Source organism: Protomyctophum parallelum, assembly GCF_964188405.1.
Source record: "Protomyctophum parallelum genome assembly, chromosome: 11".
Taxonomy (NCBI): Eukaryota; Metazoa; Chordata; class Actinopteri; order Myctophiformes; family Myctophidae; genus Protomyctophum; species Protomyctophum parallelum.
Genome location: NC_139707.1, coordinates 27,672,689 through 27,685,919, shown reverse-complemented (window position 1 = coordinate 27,685,919; position 13,231 = coordinate 27,672,689). Strand labels below are relative to the sequence as shown.

The 13,231-nt window shown below is 43.3% G+C and overlaps 1 protein-coding gene across 1 annotated transcript; it reads left to right on the top strand.

Annotated features, from left to right (window-relative positions):
• The first annotated feature begins 801 nt into the window (after positions 1-801).
• On the top strand, positions 802-12,608 carry LOC310866660 (rho-related GTP-binding protein RhoE-like). The gene is made up of 5 exons (XM_083776356.1): positions 802-1,402; positions 1,666-1,753; positions 8,806-8,915; positions 10,695-10,820; positions 11,253-12,608. Exons 1-5 carry the CDS (start codon positions 1,295-1,297, stop codon positions 11,499-11,501), a joined length of 681 nt encoding a protein of 226 aa, XP_083632482.1. The 5' UTR covers positions 802-1,294; the 3' UTR covers positions 11,502-12,608.
• Positions 12,609-13,231: the final 623 nt, after the last annotated feature.

The window sequence follows — 13,231 nt, the reverse complement described above, 5'->3', positions numbered from 1 at the left end:
TATAGTGAAATTAACCACTTTGAAGCTGACAGCTTTATTGTTTTGATTGATTGATTGATTGATTGATTGATTGAATAGGCTACTTTAATTTAGCTTTATCAGAAACGTGGTACAGTCAGACATTAAGGATAACAAAAAAGTCCAGGGGACTTGTTTCCATTGTGGTATTCAATTCATCAACACTGTGGGCAGCCAGAGGTAACAAAAACAAAAAAATAAAAAATAAGTTATGACAAAGTTTTATGACATGACACAGACACAGGTGATAATTTTTAAATAATGCTTAATAAACTGTTCGGAATTTTACTGGATACCCAACCCCATTTCTCAAGGACCCGTGGCGGTCTGTATATTCAATGCTCTGGGTCAATGCCCCCACTCTGCAGGGACCCCCAGGGGTCCTTCAAATTAGTTAAATTACTTAATATAGCCACAATAAACTTGAAACCTTAAATCAAACCTTGATCAAATATTGAAAGTGTTAAAATAAAATAAAATAAAATAAAATAAAATAAAATAAAATAAAATAAAATAAAATAAAATAAAATAAAATAAAATAAAATAAAATAAAATAAAATAAAATAAAATAAAATAAAATAAAATAAAATAAAATAAAATAAAATAAAAATGGCCGATCACCTTATTGACTTGTTTTGTAAACCGCTTCTCTAACTCCTCCGGCCTTAAAAACATCGAGGTCCTCATCAGTCATCATGAGGCTTTGCAACGCCCTCTTGAAATAGGAGAGTCCCTAATAGCCTACACAAACTCCTCTCAAACTTAATGCGTCTGGTCGGACTAGGAGACAGAGAGAGACCGATGCTTGTGCACAGCACAGAACGCAGCACATCAGAGCAGAGACACACGAACGTGGGATGCTGGGCATCTGTACCCGAGGTTATTCAGAAGAAGAACGTCACTCGTCACAGGTTTAAAGGTTTTAGCTTTTTTTTTATCAGCGGAACAGTTCCAGCAGCATACTGTGACGTTAAGATTAGTAAGAGGCACGCGAAAAGTTGTGGAACAAGAATGCGATCGATTTATCACGCATATAGCCTATACAAATTGGAATCTATTTCAGGTGCCACCAGGACTGACTGACTGAGCTGTGGTGGGAAACTAATGCAGTCTACTACTACTACTGGGATTAATATTGATATATTGAAGTGAATGACATATAATAGGCCTACCTACTCCTTTGGATTTGGGAAATTGGGAATATTAATAACAATAAGCCTATATCGGCGAGTCGGCGACCGTACCTGATAGCCTACCATTCTACCCTGGACTATTCATGATGGATTCAAACCCAGGCGTCAAGTGTAAGATCGTGGTCGTCGGAGACAGTCAATGTGGGAAGACTGCTCTGTTGAACGTGTTCGCGAAAGATTGCTTTCCCGAGGTAAGAAAGAACAAAGACACCAATAGAATTATAGCCTACACCATGTTGTGTTTAAAAAATATACATAAATTAATAATGTACGTCGCTGTAGACCAGTGGTTCTCAAAGTGGGACCGGGTTCCTCAAAATTGATACTTAGGGCAGACTACAATAAAGTACAAACTGGAATTTAATAAAGTTTGAGAACCACTGTTAGTTCTAGACAATATCCTTATTATAGGCTAATACTGATCCCCTCCTTGAATTGTTCCTCTATATTATAGGGATATGTTCCCACGGTTTTCGAAAACTACACGGCGAGTTTTGAGATTGACATGCAGAGAGTTGAGCTGCGACTCTGGGACACCTCAGGTAAGGAGACTGACAGACGTCACCAGTTTGCATGCATGGGTGGACATAAAATGACATATTAAGGTCATAGGCTGTACATGTTCGCAATGCATGGACCATAATTATGGACATTATTGGAACATTATGAATTTACATTAGCCTACACATTACATTTGTTTGGCTTTGTACTATAGGATTCGTAAACAAAAGGTGCACATGGCATAATCAGACAACTTAACTTTAAAATTGTATTTATACGAATAGTGGAAAGCCATTAGGTGATTATTATGTAATAATTATTGTGAGATTTGTGACAGACTGTGTGTAAACGTGTGTGTAGAATTAAGCCCCGTGTTTACACGCCCATGCATATGGTTTCTATGGGCTGGGTGGGCTGACTGACTGAGAAACCATTTGGATCTTTTTACTGGAAGTCTTTGGTTGAGACTTGGAGACTGACGCTCGCTCTGTGGAATGTTGGCTCCGAGTGCCTGTATCCTATCCATATCCATCCATATGCTATGCAGAGGAGCTACCATTATACTGTAGGTGGAATGAAAAGAAGCAGATTGTGTTGCTGATATTATAATAATATCAGCATCGGAACAAATAGGCCTATGTGCATTTTATTTATTTATCTACTTTTCTTTTTTTTTAAGTCAGACTAAAAGTCAGACTCGATAAACTATTGAAGTAGAAGCTATACTGTAGCTGTGACGAAAATAATCACACCTGTGTGAAGTGAGGGGCGCTCTGGCCAGTCACAATTTGCGTCCCCACTTTTCCGTCTTCACTTTTGTTCATGTTTGCATTTACACAAACCTGGAAATCTGGGCATAGGTTGGGCTAGCACCCCTCAAAAAAAGAAATTCTATAAAACTTTGTTGTACTCCATGTGGTAAGTGGAAAAAACCAAAAAAAGTACCACAAATCCCCATAGCTCTGTATAAAGCGAACAAGGGAGTGGTCCAGAATTAGCCCATATCTTCTGGAATTCAAGGAATACTTAATGTTCACTCTGGGAGCTCGGTCTCACGTTACTTGTTTTACAAAGCCCCCCCCCCTCCAGACCCCCACTCACACACTCAACTCAACAAGTCTCTCCTGGGATCTCCTCCATACCAGCCCTGCAGGTCTGGAGGTAATTACCTCCTGTAGCCGGGCCGGGGGAGTGGGCTGTAAGCCCCCTTCCCCAGCCCTCCGCTGTTATATTGCCGGTGGTGGATGGGTGAGTGAGCGAGGAGGGTTGAGAGGAAAAGTTTGGGGAGGAGATTGGGGGGGGGGGGGGGGGGGGGGTCTTTAGGATGCCCCTCTGTGACCCCCAGCTGATTGTGTCCTCCCTGGGGGTCTGACCAGGGCATGGCTCGCTGATTACATCAGACATCAGGAAGAGCTGAGACACACACACACACACACACACACACACACACACACACACACACACACACACTAGGGTTAGCCCACATCTGAGACATTCCAGTGGTCCGCTCTCTCTCTCTCTTTCGAGTCTACACCCTCTCACTCTCTCTGTCTCTCCCCCTTTCTCACCATGTCTCTCTCCCTCCATCTATCCCCCCTCGTTCTCCCACTCTCCCTTGTGTCTCTCTCTCTCGTCCGTCCGTCCCCCCCTCCCTCTCATTATAACACAGTGAGGTGATAAGGTAGAATTGTTTGGATAACCTTGGGCCAGAGTCTCTCTCTGACACATGGGTGTCAGCTATTATTTTCCGCTCCAGTCTAATGAAGATCCTGAGAGTGAGTGCTCCGAATTCCTCTCGTCAGTCGATGCATTTCGCGGCATCCATCCAGCCATTTTTTATTCAATCCATTTCTAACCACATTTTTATGACCCTCAATCTACTTTTTCTGCTGACACCATTAGATAGACTGAAGATGAATTGCTACAGGCGAGCGATGTCTTTACCACACAGGGGGGGAAAGATAAAATACATTCACCTTCTGGTGGTCATATAATGAGGTGGGGGTCCCCAGACTGTCCCCCAAACCACCCACAGATGTTCTTGGCAGGCTCTATTTAACTGCTTTAGCCCCATCTATATGCAGTACACTACAAGCCTGTGAGCTTGTAGATCTGATATTTTCAAACAAAACATGTGAACTATATTTTGAAACATTTCAACAACACAAATCTTGTATAGGTGTTCCCTTCCATGGCCCAAACGTGTTTTCAGATGTGGGTTCGCTGTCAAAATACTTTCATAATTTGGAGGTCCTTGATATGAAAAAGTCTGAGAGCCTTACTGTTGTAGAAGACCTTTCTGGAGCACACACATGACGAATGGCACCTGAGAATATAGCAGCGTAGTAACCCACTTCGTGGAAAGGTCACTGACTGTGGAACCAAGCTTTTAGCATCATGCCTTTTAGTTCCAACAATGGAAAATGTCAGTGGTTAGGGGCTGCAGTAACCCACACCCCTGAGAAAGGTCACGGACATATGTACAGGACGTAGGTCATTTTTCCTTAGGCTACAAAAAGTGATAATCCCAAACATGATGGACCCGAGGGTTTGAATATACCTCCAGTATTGATGCTCGTTAAATTGATAATTTCGAGCCTGTTAACGACTTATTCCCCATTTCATTTCCCAGGTCACAAAGTGTTGTGACGTGTTAAGAGCTTGTAGATGTGCTATCTTTGCTACTTTCAAAAGATTTTAGTCAAGTTGATTTTACTCCTAGTATTTACCAGTCAGTAGGAGACTCAAGTCGGTCATCAAATTATTGGTTTAGGAATACGACAAAAACAAGACCAATCACCATGAGTTAAAGGCCTCATGGGGTGTGTGATTGATACTCATTTACCCATACTTTGGCTAGTTGGCAAATCCATGAGGCTCCCTCCTTGTTATTCCCTTACAAAAAAAAAACCCACTCGGTTCAGATTCTAACGTTTCATCAGTTCCAACTCACAAACATTCCCACCACTATGGAATAGCCCTCATACCGCAGTAAAACATGCGTATCCCTCTCTCCCTCATGCAGAGTGAGGCAGAGAGACATTTGGAATTGACGCTGCTATGGTCAGGGCTTGTGAAAATAAGGGCCCCCAGCTCTGTTTGTTTAACATACGAAACCTGACTCGTCAGACGTGAAAATATTTCATCATTGTTTACATCTGACCTTGTGGATTTAGAAAAAAGAAAAAAGGTTGCAAAGGGCGGGGCTCAAATCACAGCACATGTTGAGGATCCAGATGGACCTCCGACGTGGTGCTGACCTCACTCAGTGGTGAGAAAAAAGTACTCGCATGTTTTACTTGAGTAAAAGTATCAATACTGCAATGTAGGAAAAAAACTGTAAAAGTCTGGAATTCTACATGTACTTGAGTGAAAGTATAAAAGTATCAGATTCGAAATGTAATGCACATATACCAAAAGTAGAAAGTAGGCCTACTCATTGTGCAGAATGTCCCATTTCACAAGTAAAAAATGTATCAATTCTTTCAAAAATAGATGAGACGCGTTGTAAACGTGTAGATCTGCCATTTTCAAAAGGCTAAAATATATAGGGCTGAAGTGGTTAGTGTGTTTTGTCAAGTAATTAAGTTTAAAAGTAAAAAGTACAATATTTTCCTCTGAGGTGTAGTGGGCGTAGAAGTAAAAGTATTGCAAACTGTGTAAATACTGAAGAAAGTAAAAGAAAAATCTAATTTGTACAAGTACTTGAGTACATGTACTTAGTTACTCTAGTACACACCACCACTGACCTCACCCATTCTGGTGGTGGGGTCTAATTTGCGTTGAAGTGAGTTAAATAGAAAATTTGAAAGAGAGACTAATGGTGTCGCTGGCATTTTAGCCCCATGCATGTGCCGGGGCCGGAGTGATGGGCCATCTGGACTTGATTTGTGTATCAAAACATCTTGGCTTTGGGGGGAGTTATAAAGTCACTTTGAACGTGTAATAGATCAGGTTCGGAGTGGTTGTTATGACTTCCAGTAATGTCGTTGAAATAGCATAGTTTGCCTCCGCATTCTTCTGAATTCAATGTGGGCGATTCAGTAAGCTCAAGTTATTCTATACTCTTTGTGTGTCAAAAGCCCCTTGGCGCGTCGCCTTAGCAAAAATGACACAAACCTCTGCTTGGGAAATAAATGACTATTTTCCTAAACTGAAAGGTAGCGTGAAATAAGAGACGGTACAATACTTTATGAGGGCACTCTCTCAGCCTGCACTGGATTAGTCATCTTATAGCCGAGGCGGAGCATCGAGTGTCCAACAAATTGTTGGCTCTGTTTTTTTCTCATGAAATCTAAGATCCTCTCACATCTTCATCTTTGTGTACATCAGGCCGACTAGTCAGCACCCTGTCAGTTTCACTGTGATCCGTGGGCTTCCTGCATGTGTTCTTGAAGTACTTCACAGCGGGGCCCCGCCCCACTGGGGGGAAACCCGAGAGAGACCACCTGAGTATGGGAAACAAAGTAATCCTCCGCTGGCATTCCTTCAGTGTGGAGACAATAGACGGGTGTCTTTACCTGCATCCAGGAAACGTGATCCGGTGAGAGTCGGGAACTATTACCCCCCTCCCGCCCCTCCTCCCCTCATTCCACTGTATCCGACCACCACTGTGGCCATCAATGAAAACCAGTGGTGGAAAAAGTACTCTTACTTTATATTCCTGTGAAGCAGTGGCGCCGTCAGGACGTAAAAAGTGTGGGGATTTTTGTTGTTGTGTATTAGACACAACATTGATTGTGCATTGTTGTGTATTAGCCCATCTGACATCTTGATCGAGTTGAGACTGAGAGCAACTGCAGTTTACTGCACGTATGCAGCCAATACACGACAACTATTGCGCATGGAAACGGTGCTAGACCATGGCATGCACCAGCGCCGGTCGGGGAAAATAAATAAATAAATAGACCAAGCATCCCCCAATAGTGCGGGGACTCGGGGACATTCAGACCCAAATGACTCCCCCTCTGGCACCTATACTGTAAAGTAACAAATAAAATAAAAAAATGTACACCACAATAGGCAGGTATCTTTACCTGGATCCATGCAACGTGATCGGTTGAGAGTCGGGAACTAAACAGAACACCCCCCCCCCCCCCCCCCCCCCCCACACACACACACACACACACATTCCACTGTATCCAACCACCACTGCATCAATGGAAACATTCAGGTCACAACGGGTTACGTTTCAGGGCCGTTTTGTGTCGCCCAGCGCAGCCGTGAGCATCGCAGTGAAAACGATATACGCCGTGTCTCTCTGGGACGACGTACTTTGCTCGGAAAGAAATACCTCAGCAGATTTTGTGTTTTGGATGCCGTCTTGGAATGTACACCACTGTAATCCCAGGCATGCATGCCTGGGAATCACACGGTCATTGTGTAACGAACGGAGCATTGTCCGAGAAGGGAAGGGACGTTTTTTTCCCCTCAGCAACTAACTGTAGTTACAGACCAGTCTGATTCACATGGCGTTGGAGACCGTGTTGATTTCCACAGCAAATTTTGATTTAGTTTTAGTGATAGTCTTTTGAATAATGTTTTATTTTAATCATCTAGTTTGACTAAATATTGTAATATTTTAGTCGACTAAATCTACAGTTGATTTAGTCGACTAAAATGTAGCCTATTTTGTCAGGCCTTGATGGCAGTCGTAATGCGGTTGCATGCTGAAATGAGCAGATCCACAATGTGTTGCGTTTTGAGAGCGCAACACCTAAACACGAAATCTGGTCATTTCTGAGATTTCTGAGTGTTTCTGATTTCTGAGATTTCTGAGTGTTTTTAACACTCTTACTTCGGCCTTCCTCAAACTCTTGATTCTGTGGGTTTGATGGTGTTGGGTGCTATAGAAATGATTCTCTGGGTTTGGTGCTGTATAGAAATGCACTCTACAAATAATACATTCTGTCTTGACTTGTTGACACATTAGGAGCAGTCCCTAAACATGCATTAGCAGGGAATCGTTATTATATGTTGGTGTGGACCTGATCCAATGAGAAATGGTAGATGGGAGGGGCTCACGTCATAAGCCCACTTCTGTCACAGCAGCACTGAGGAAAAAATGCTTTCAACAGCTCGTCTTCTGCACACACCAAAGCACACAAATGTAGATGTATTTTTACATATACCAAATTAGGTTTGATTAATTTAGAGACAAACAGCACATTTCCACTTTAGCACATTATATTGTCGACATTCAAGGAGACAAGAACTTGTCCAATAAAGTCTTGAAACACAGTTTGCGAAGTCACTGCTCTACGTAGGCCTACTGCCCCAATTGTCTAATTAGAGACTGCACTTTTGATTTGGCTCCATCACTTGCACATCTGCCTTCCATGTTTTCTGGTATACGGAATCTTTGGATTTGACATTTCTTAAAGCAGTGGTTCTCAATGACTGTTTTATGTCAAGGACCCCCAAATTGATATTTGGCCGCTGAACCCCATCTGGAAAGGTTTTGTGTCAGGGATCCCCAGAAGAGATTTATGCAAAAAAGAAAATACAAACTATATTTTTGTACAAGCTACACATCTGTTATTTTTGAGTGGTGCAGCCACGCCAAGGAACAGCAATGTCCGTCTCTCCCTATGTCTGTATGGCTATGTTTAGGGTACCAATAGGGGCATAATTGAGAGAGAGAGAGTACACTCTTACTTGTGTGAGAGAGAGTGTTGTCCGCTAATTCCCCCATATGGTAACTGTAACTCGACCGTTTCGGACACAGGTCCTGTGGGTCTGGGGACCCACACACGGAGTTGCACAACTCAGTTCACACGGGTGTGATTTTGTATAGCCAAAGTATAAATGGATAGTGGTCAAAATATATTGTGATCCTATGTTAACTACTTTTGGTGGGGACCCCCTGGAAACACCCCCAAGGACCCCACTTTGGAAACCAATTTCTTAAAGGAATACACACACACACACACACACACACACACACACACACACACACACACAAACGAACACAAAGCTGTAGTCGCTTCGAGTATAACAGCCTCTATATACTGTAGGTCAATGTAGGTCAATCAGGTTTTGAGGTTTTTTCTCCTGTGCCACAGTTAACATGGAGGTGTCATTGATTTTGCAGGTTCACCCTACTATGACAACGTGCGACCTCTCTCCTATCCCGACGCCGACGCCGTCCTCATCTGCTTCGACATCAGCCGACCGGAGACCTTAGACAGCGTGCTGAAGAAGGTGGGTGAACTTGTCTTAAGGATGCTTACTAAAGATGCAATGTTTTTTCCTGATACCGATTCACTGGATTCAGATACCCAAAAGTTGCACATCGGTCGATACAGAGTACCAAACCAATACCAGTGTGTAATAAAAAAAAGTGGGGTCCATCTGGGTTCCTTGAGGGGGTTCCAAATGGACCCTTGCAGGTCTGTAAATCTGAGAGCGTACAAATGGAATAAAAACTGACCTGCATGGGTCCATTTGGTTCCATTTGTACACTCTCAGGAGTTACAGAAATTGGACGACCTTGACATTAAAAGGTTTGAGAACCACTGATCTAGGAATAAAAAAGCAGTGCAATATCAACTGAAGCGAACTGAACAAAATAATTGATGGTAAAATGACATCATCCGATGAATTGCATGTGGTATGGGCATGGCATATACTTCATAGTAGGCAGCTTTTACGATAACTGGCATCGGAACAACTCTGATGCTGGTGAGTCTTGGTGGTGTGCTGACCCAATGCTGTGACCCCTCATTCACAGACTGTGTATGTCCTTTCAGAAACAAAAGTCTGGTCAAAGTCCAACGTTACACCAGTGAGAAGGGGTGGTGGACAGGAGGGGCGGGGGTGGATCCGGGGGGGGGGGGGGGGGGGTGTTACATATGTGGCTTATCCTCAGACTCTCTCACGTGAGGTCATGTGAGGTATTCCGGCCAGACTTTGTTCCCAGCAGAGTCCCAGACGGGGCTATTCAATGTAAACTGCCCTTTGACCCTGTATGATGTCACTAAAGCCTCGTGTAGTGTCATGTGCCAACTGAGAAGAGTGTGGTCAAAGAGGACGGGGGGGGGGGGGTAGAGATGGGGGGCCCAAGCCCTGGAGGAAACATGTTTATGTCGCTTGAAGCAGAGCAGTCTATCAAACCTGCCCTCCATCAGGTTCAGGTGACAGTCTCTGGGCCAGTGGTGGGAAAGTAGTCAGAGATTTAGTGGACTAAGTGGAGTAGAAGTAAACCTAACCTATAGCCTCCCTATTTTCGGCATGTATTTATTTTAGGTGAAATGTTGAAATTGTAAAAATGTCAATTAAGCAATATTACACGAGAGGGTGTGGGTTAACGTGATTATTGCCACGACAGGGATGCAGTCAGGAACGAGACGGAGTCGAGTTCCGCAAGCATCACTGAAGTGGCAATAATCACGTTAACCCACACCCTCGAGTATAATATTGCAATTCTACCACAGTTACCCTTAAAACAAAGAAAATCGCTGAAAGAATATATATTTTTTAATGACAGATGTAGTCACTACGACCACAAATGTCCCAATAAACTAGCTAGCCTAGCCACCGAGTTTGCTAGCGCTCTGGGAGAACAGAGCAGCTGAATTCTTTGTTTTGATTAGGTGGTGGTGTGTGGTGGTTTAACCACCGGCTAGAAGGCTGTTTCAACCAATCAAATTGCTTCCTCGAAACGACCTGTGGTAGAATGCGCATTACATTCACCCATTCACACACATATTCATACACCGACGGCAGAGTAAATCATGCCAGGCACCAACCTGCTCATGGGGAGCAATTTGTGGTTCAGCGTCTTGCTCAAGGATGCTTCGACACCAACTCCCCTAAGTTAGGAGTACCACCATTCATTCCATCATAGCTGGAATAACAAACGAATTGGACCTTCTTTGCTAATCATTTATTATTTATTCTTTCTTTCTTTCTTTCTTCCATAGTGGAGAGGAGAGATCCAGGAATTATTATTTATTATTTCTGTCTGGCTTTCTTCCATAGTGGAGAGGAGAGATCCAGGAATTCTGTCCCAACACCAAGATGTTGCTGGTGGGTTGCAAGTCAGACCTTCGAACGGACCTCTTCACCAAGGCACACAGCTTACAGACCCCTGTGTCATATGATCAGGTGGGTGAACAACATGGAAAAACGTTACTTTTTATGTGCCTACTCAAAGCGCTTACAATGGTCCATTCATAACTTCCCACATTCACACACCAATGGTGGCAAGCACTGGAGGCAATGTGGGGTTCAGTGTCTTGCCTAAGGACACTTTGACATGTAGACAGGAGGAGCTGGGATTCGAACCGCCGACCCATGGATCATTGGACGACCTGCTCTACCTCCTGAGCCACAGCCACCTATTATATATCTATTGGGTACTTATCTATTGGATACCCAATATATATTTTGGGTACTCTCTCTCTCATGTGGAGTACTATGTTTGTTTTGGTGGGTCCCAAGTACAAGTATGATTATTTTGGGTGGTGGTGGCCCGAAAAGTTTGCGAACCCTTGATCTACTGTATGTTAAATAATGTCTCTCCCTCCCCTCTGGCAGGGCTCCAACATGGCCAAGCAACTGAACGCTCCCTACATCGAGTGTTCCTCCCTGCAGTCTGAGAACAGTGTCAGGGACATCTTCCACGTGGCCACACTGGCCTGCGTCAACAAGAACAGCAAGAACGTCAAGCGGAGCAAGTCCTCCCGGGCCACCGCCAAGAGGATGTCCCACAGCAGCCGAGGAGACCTGCCCGCCGTGGTCAAAGACTATCAGCAAACCAAAGCCAAGACTTGCACTGTCATGTGAAACGAGCGAGCGAGGAGATCGTTGCAGGACAATGCTAGCAGGAGAAGAACGTGATGGAGATTTCTTTGCACATTTGGTCAAGTGTTTTTTTTCTTCCTCTTCTCCAAATCAGATCAACAGATGAACGAATGAATAAATGAGAGAAAAATACTTTGGAGTGAATGAACTTTTGGTCGTATATGCTATTACACCTATTTTTACCTGTAAAAATTAAGTAGGATTTCATCCAACAGACCTCGATTCTCCAGGGCGTGGATACATTCATCAAACCTCTGCTATTACATTTGTGTTTCCAAGCCCACCCACACCACTGGACATAAAGGGTGCCAATTTAACTTTATGGGCGGATTGGGGCGCAGTAGCCATAGCCAGTCATTAATGTCTGGGGGAACAGGAATTCCTAACTTAATTTCTTTCTTAATACAATAGCTTCATTTTCTGAAGCATTAAACGGTACCATTAGTCTGGTGTTTTTGCTTATTTTTTTCTTTGCTTTATATTTGGAACCAAAGTTTTTAGGCAGTGTGTTATGTGGGTTTGGGAAGTTAGGGCTACAACAGGGGGTCTTCAACAGGGGGTCCTCAGAGTTACTACAGGGGGGCCACCAAATATTTGTGTTATAGGAAACTTTTTTACATTAACCCTAGTATCCATTTTCTGAGGGAAACATTATCCGAAAATAGCAGATCTACAAGCCCGTTGTAAAAGAGCGAGTTTTCAAATTATTGAGGGTAGATGGTTAACTTTCACAAACATTGACAAACAAGTCCACGGAACTATCTATGAAAACTATGAAGAAGTTTAAGCTGCAGCACAATTACATGCAATATGCATCTCTCTCTCAGCTAGGTGGTTCTTGGCCTGAAAAAACGTTGAAGACCACTGGACTACACAGTTCGGCAGGGATGAGCAACTGGGAGAGCGTTACCGTGATAATGTTTACCCGAGCCCTGCATGCCATATATGCTGTTCTTGATTATTTACATCAGACCCTAACCCTTCAAGCTGTTTGTTCAAATTAAGTTTTAACTCTGTGAAAAGGTGACCAAAATTTCAGAGCTGTTTTCAATGTGAAAATGTTGTTTATTAAAATGTGATATTTCTGTACATGAGTTTATGTGTATACATCTGTGAGTGTGCTGACACTTTGGTGAATGTGTGTGAATTCTTTGATGTTTATCCTTGACCACAGAAGACCTCTACTGTAGCCCTTGATAATGGACGTTTAAAGACATCAGAAGCTAGCTTTAGTTAAGCTGAGCCATTTCCCTCAACAATTTCCCTTTCTCATGATTCTCAGCCTTATCGTGTTGGTAGAAGTTTGATCGTCTGTTGTGTTTTCTGCTGAAAATATTTGTCTGGACAGCTTGCTACCTGCATGTGAATGCTGGCAATGAGTGTAAGATGGGGGTTCCCAAATTATTTTGTGGGGTCCCCAGATGATTGGCTTAACACAAATCGAGCCATACACGTCCAAACACAGTTATCCCTGCGTTTGAACGTTTAACAGTCATACTGTACTTACGCCTCCTGTATACAGACCCCGACGACACGGGCACCGGCAACCATGTTGGAATGGTCGAGAACACGAAAAGAAAAAAAATAATGATAATCCATGCTCCATAGAATCCCATACTGGCCGCGATCTCGGAATTGACTCTCACATTTGGTGACATGAGAAAAAGTATAAACTTAGGAGGCCACATGGATGCGGCATGAAACGTTTGGGA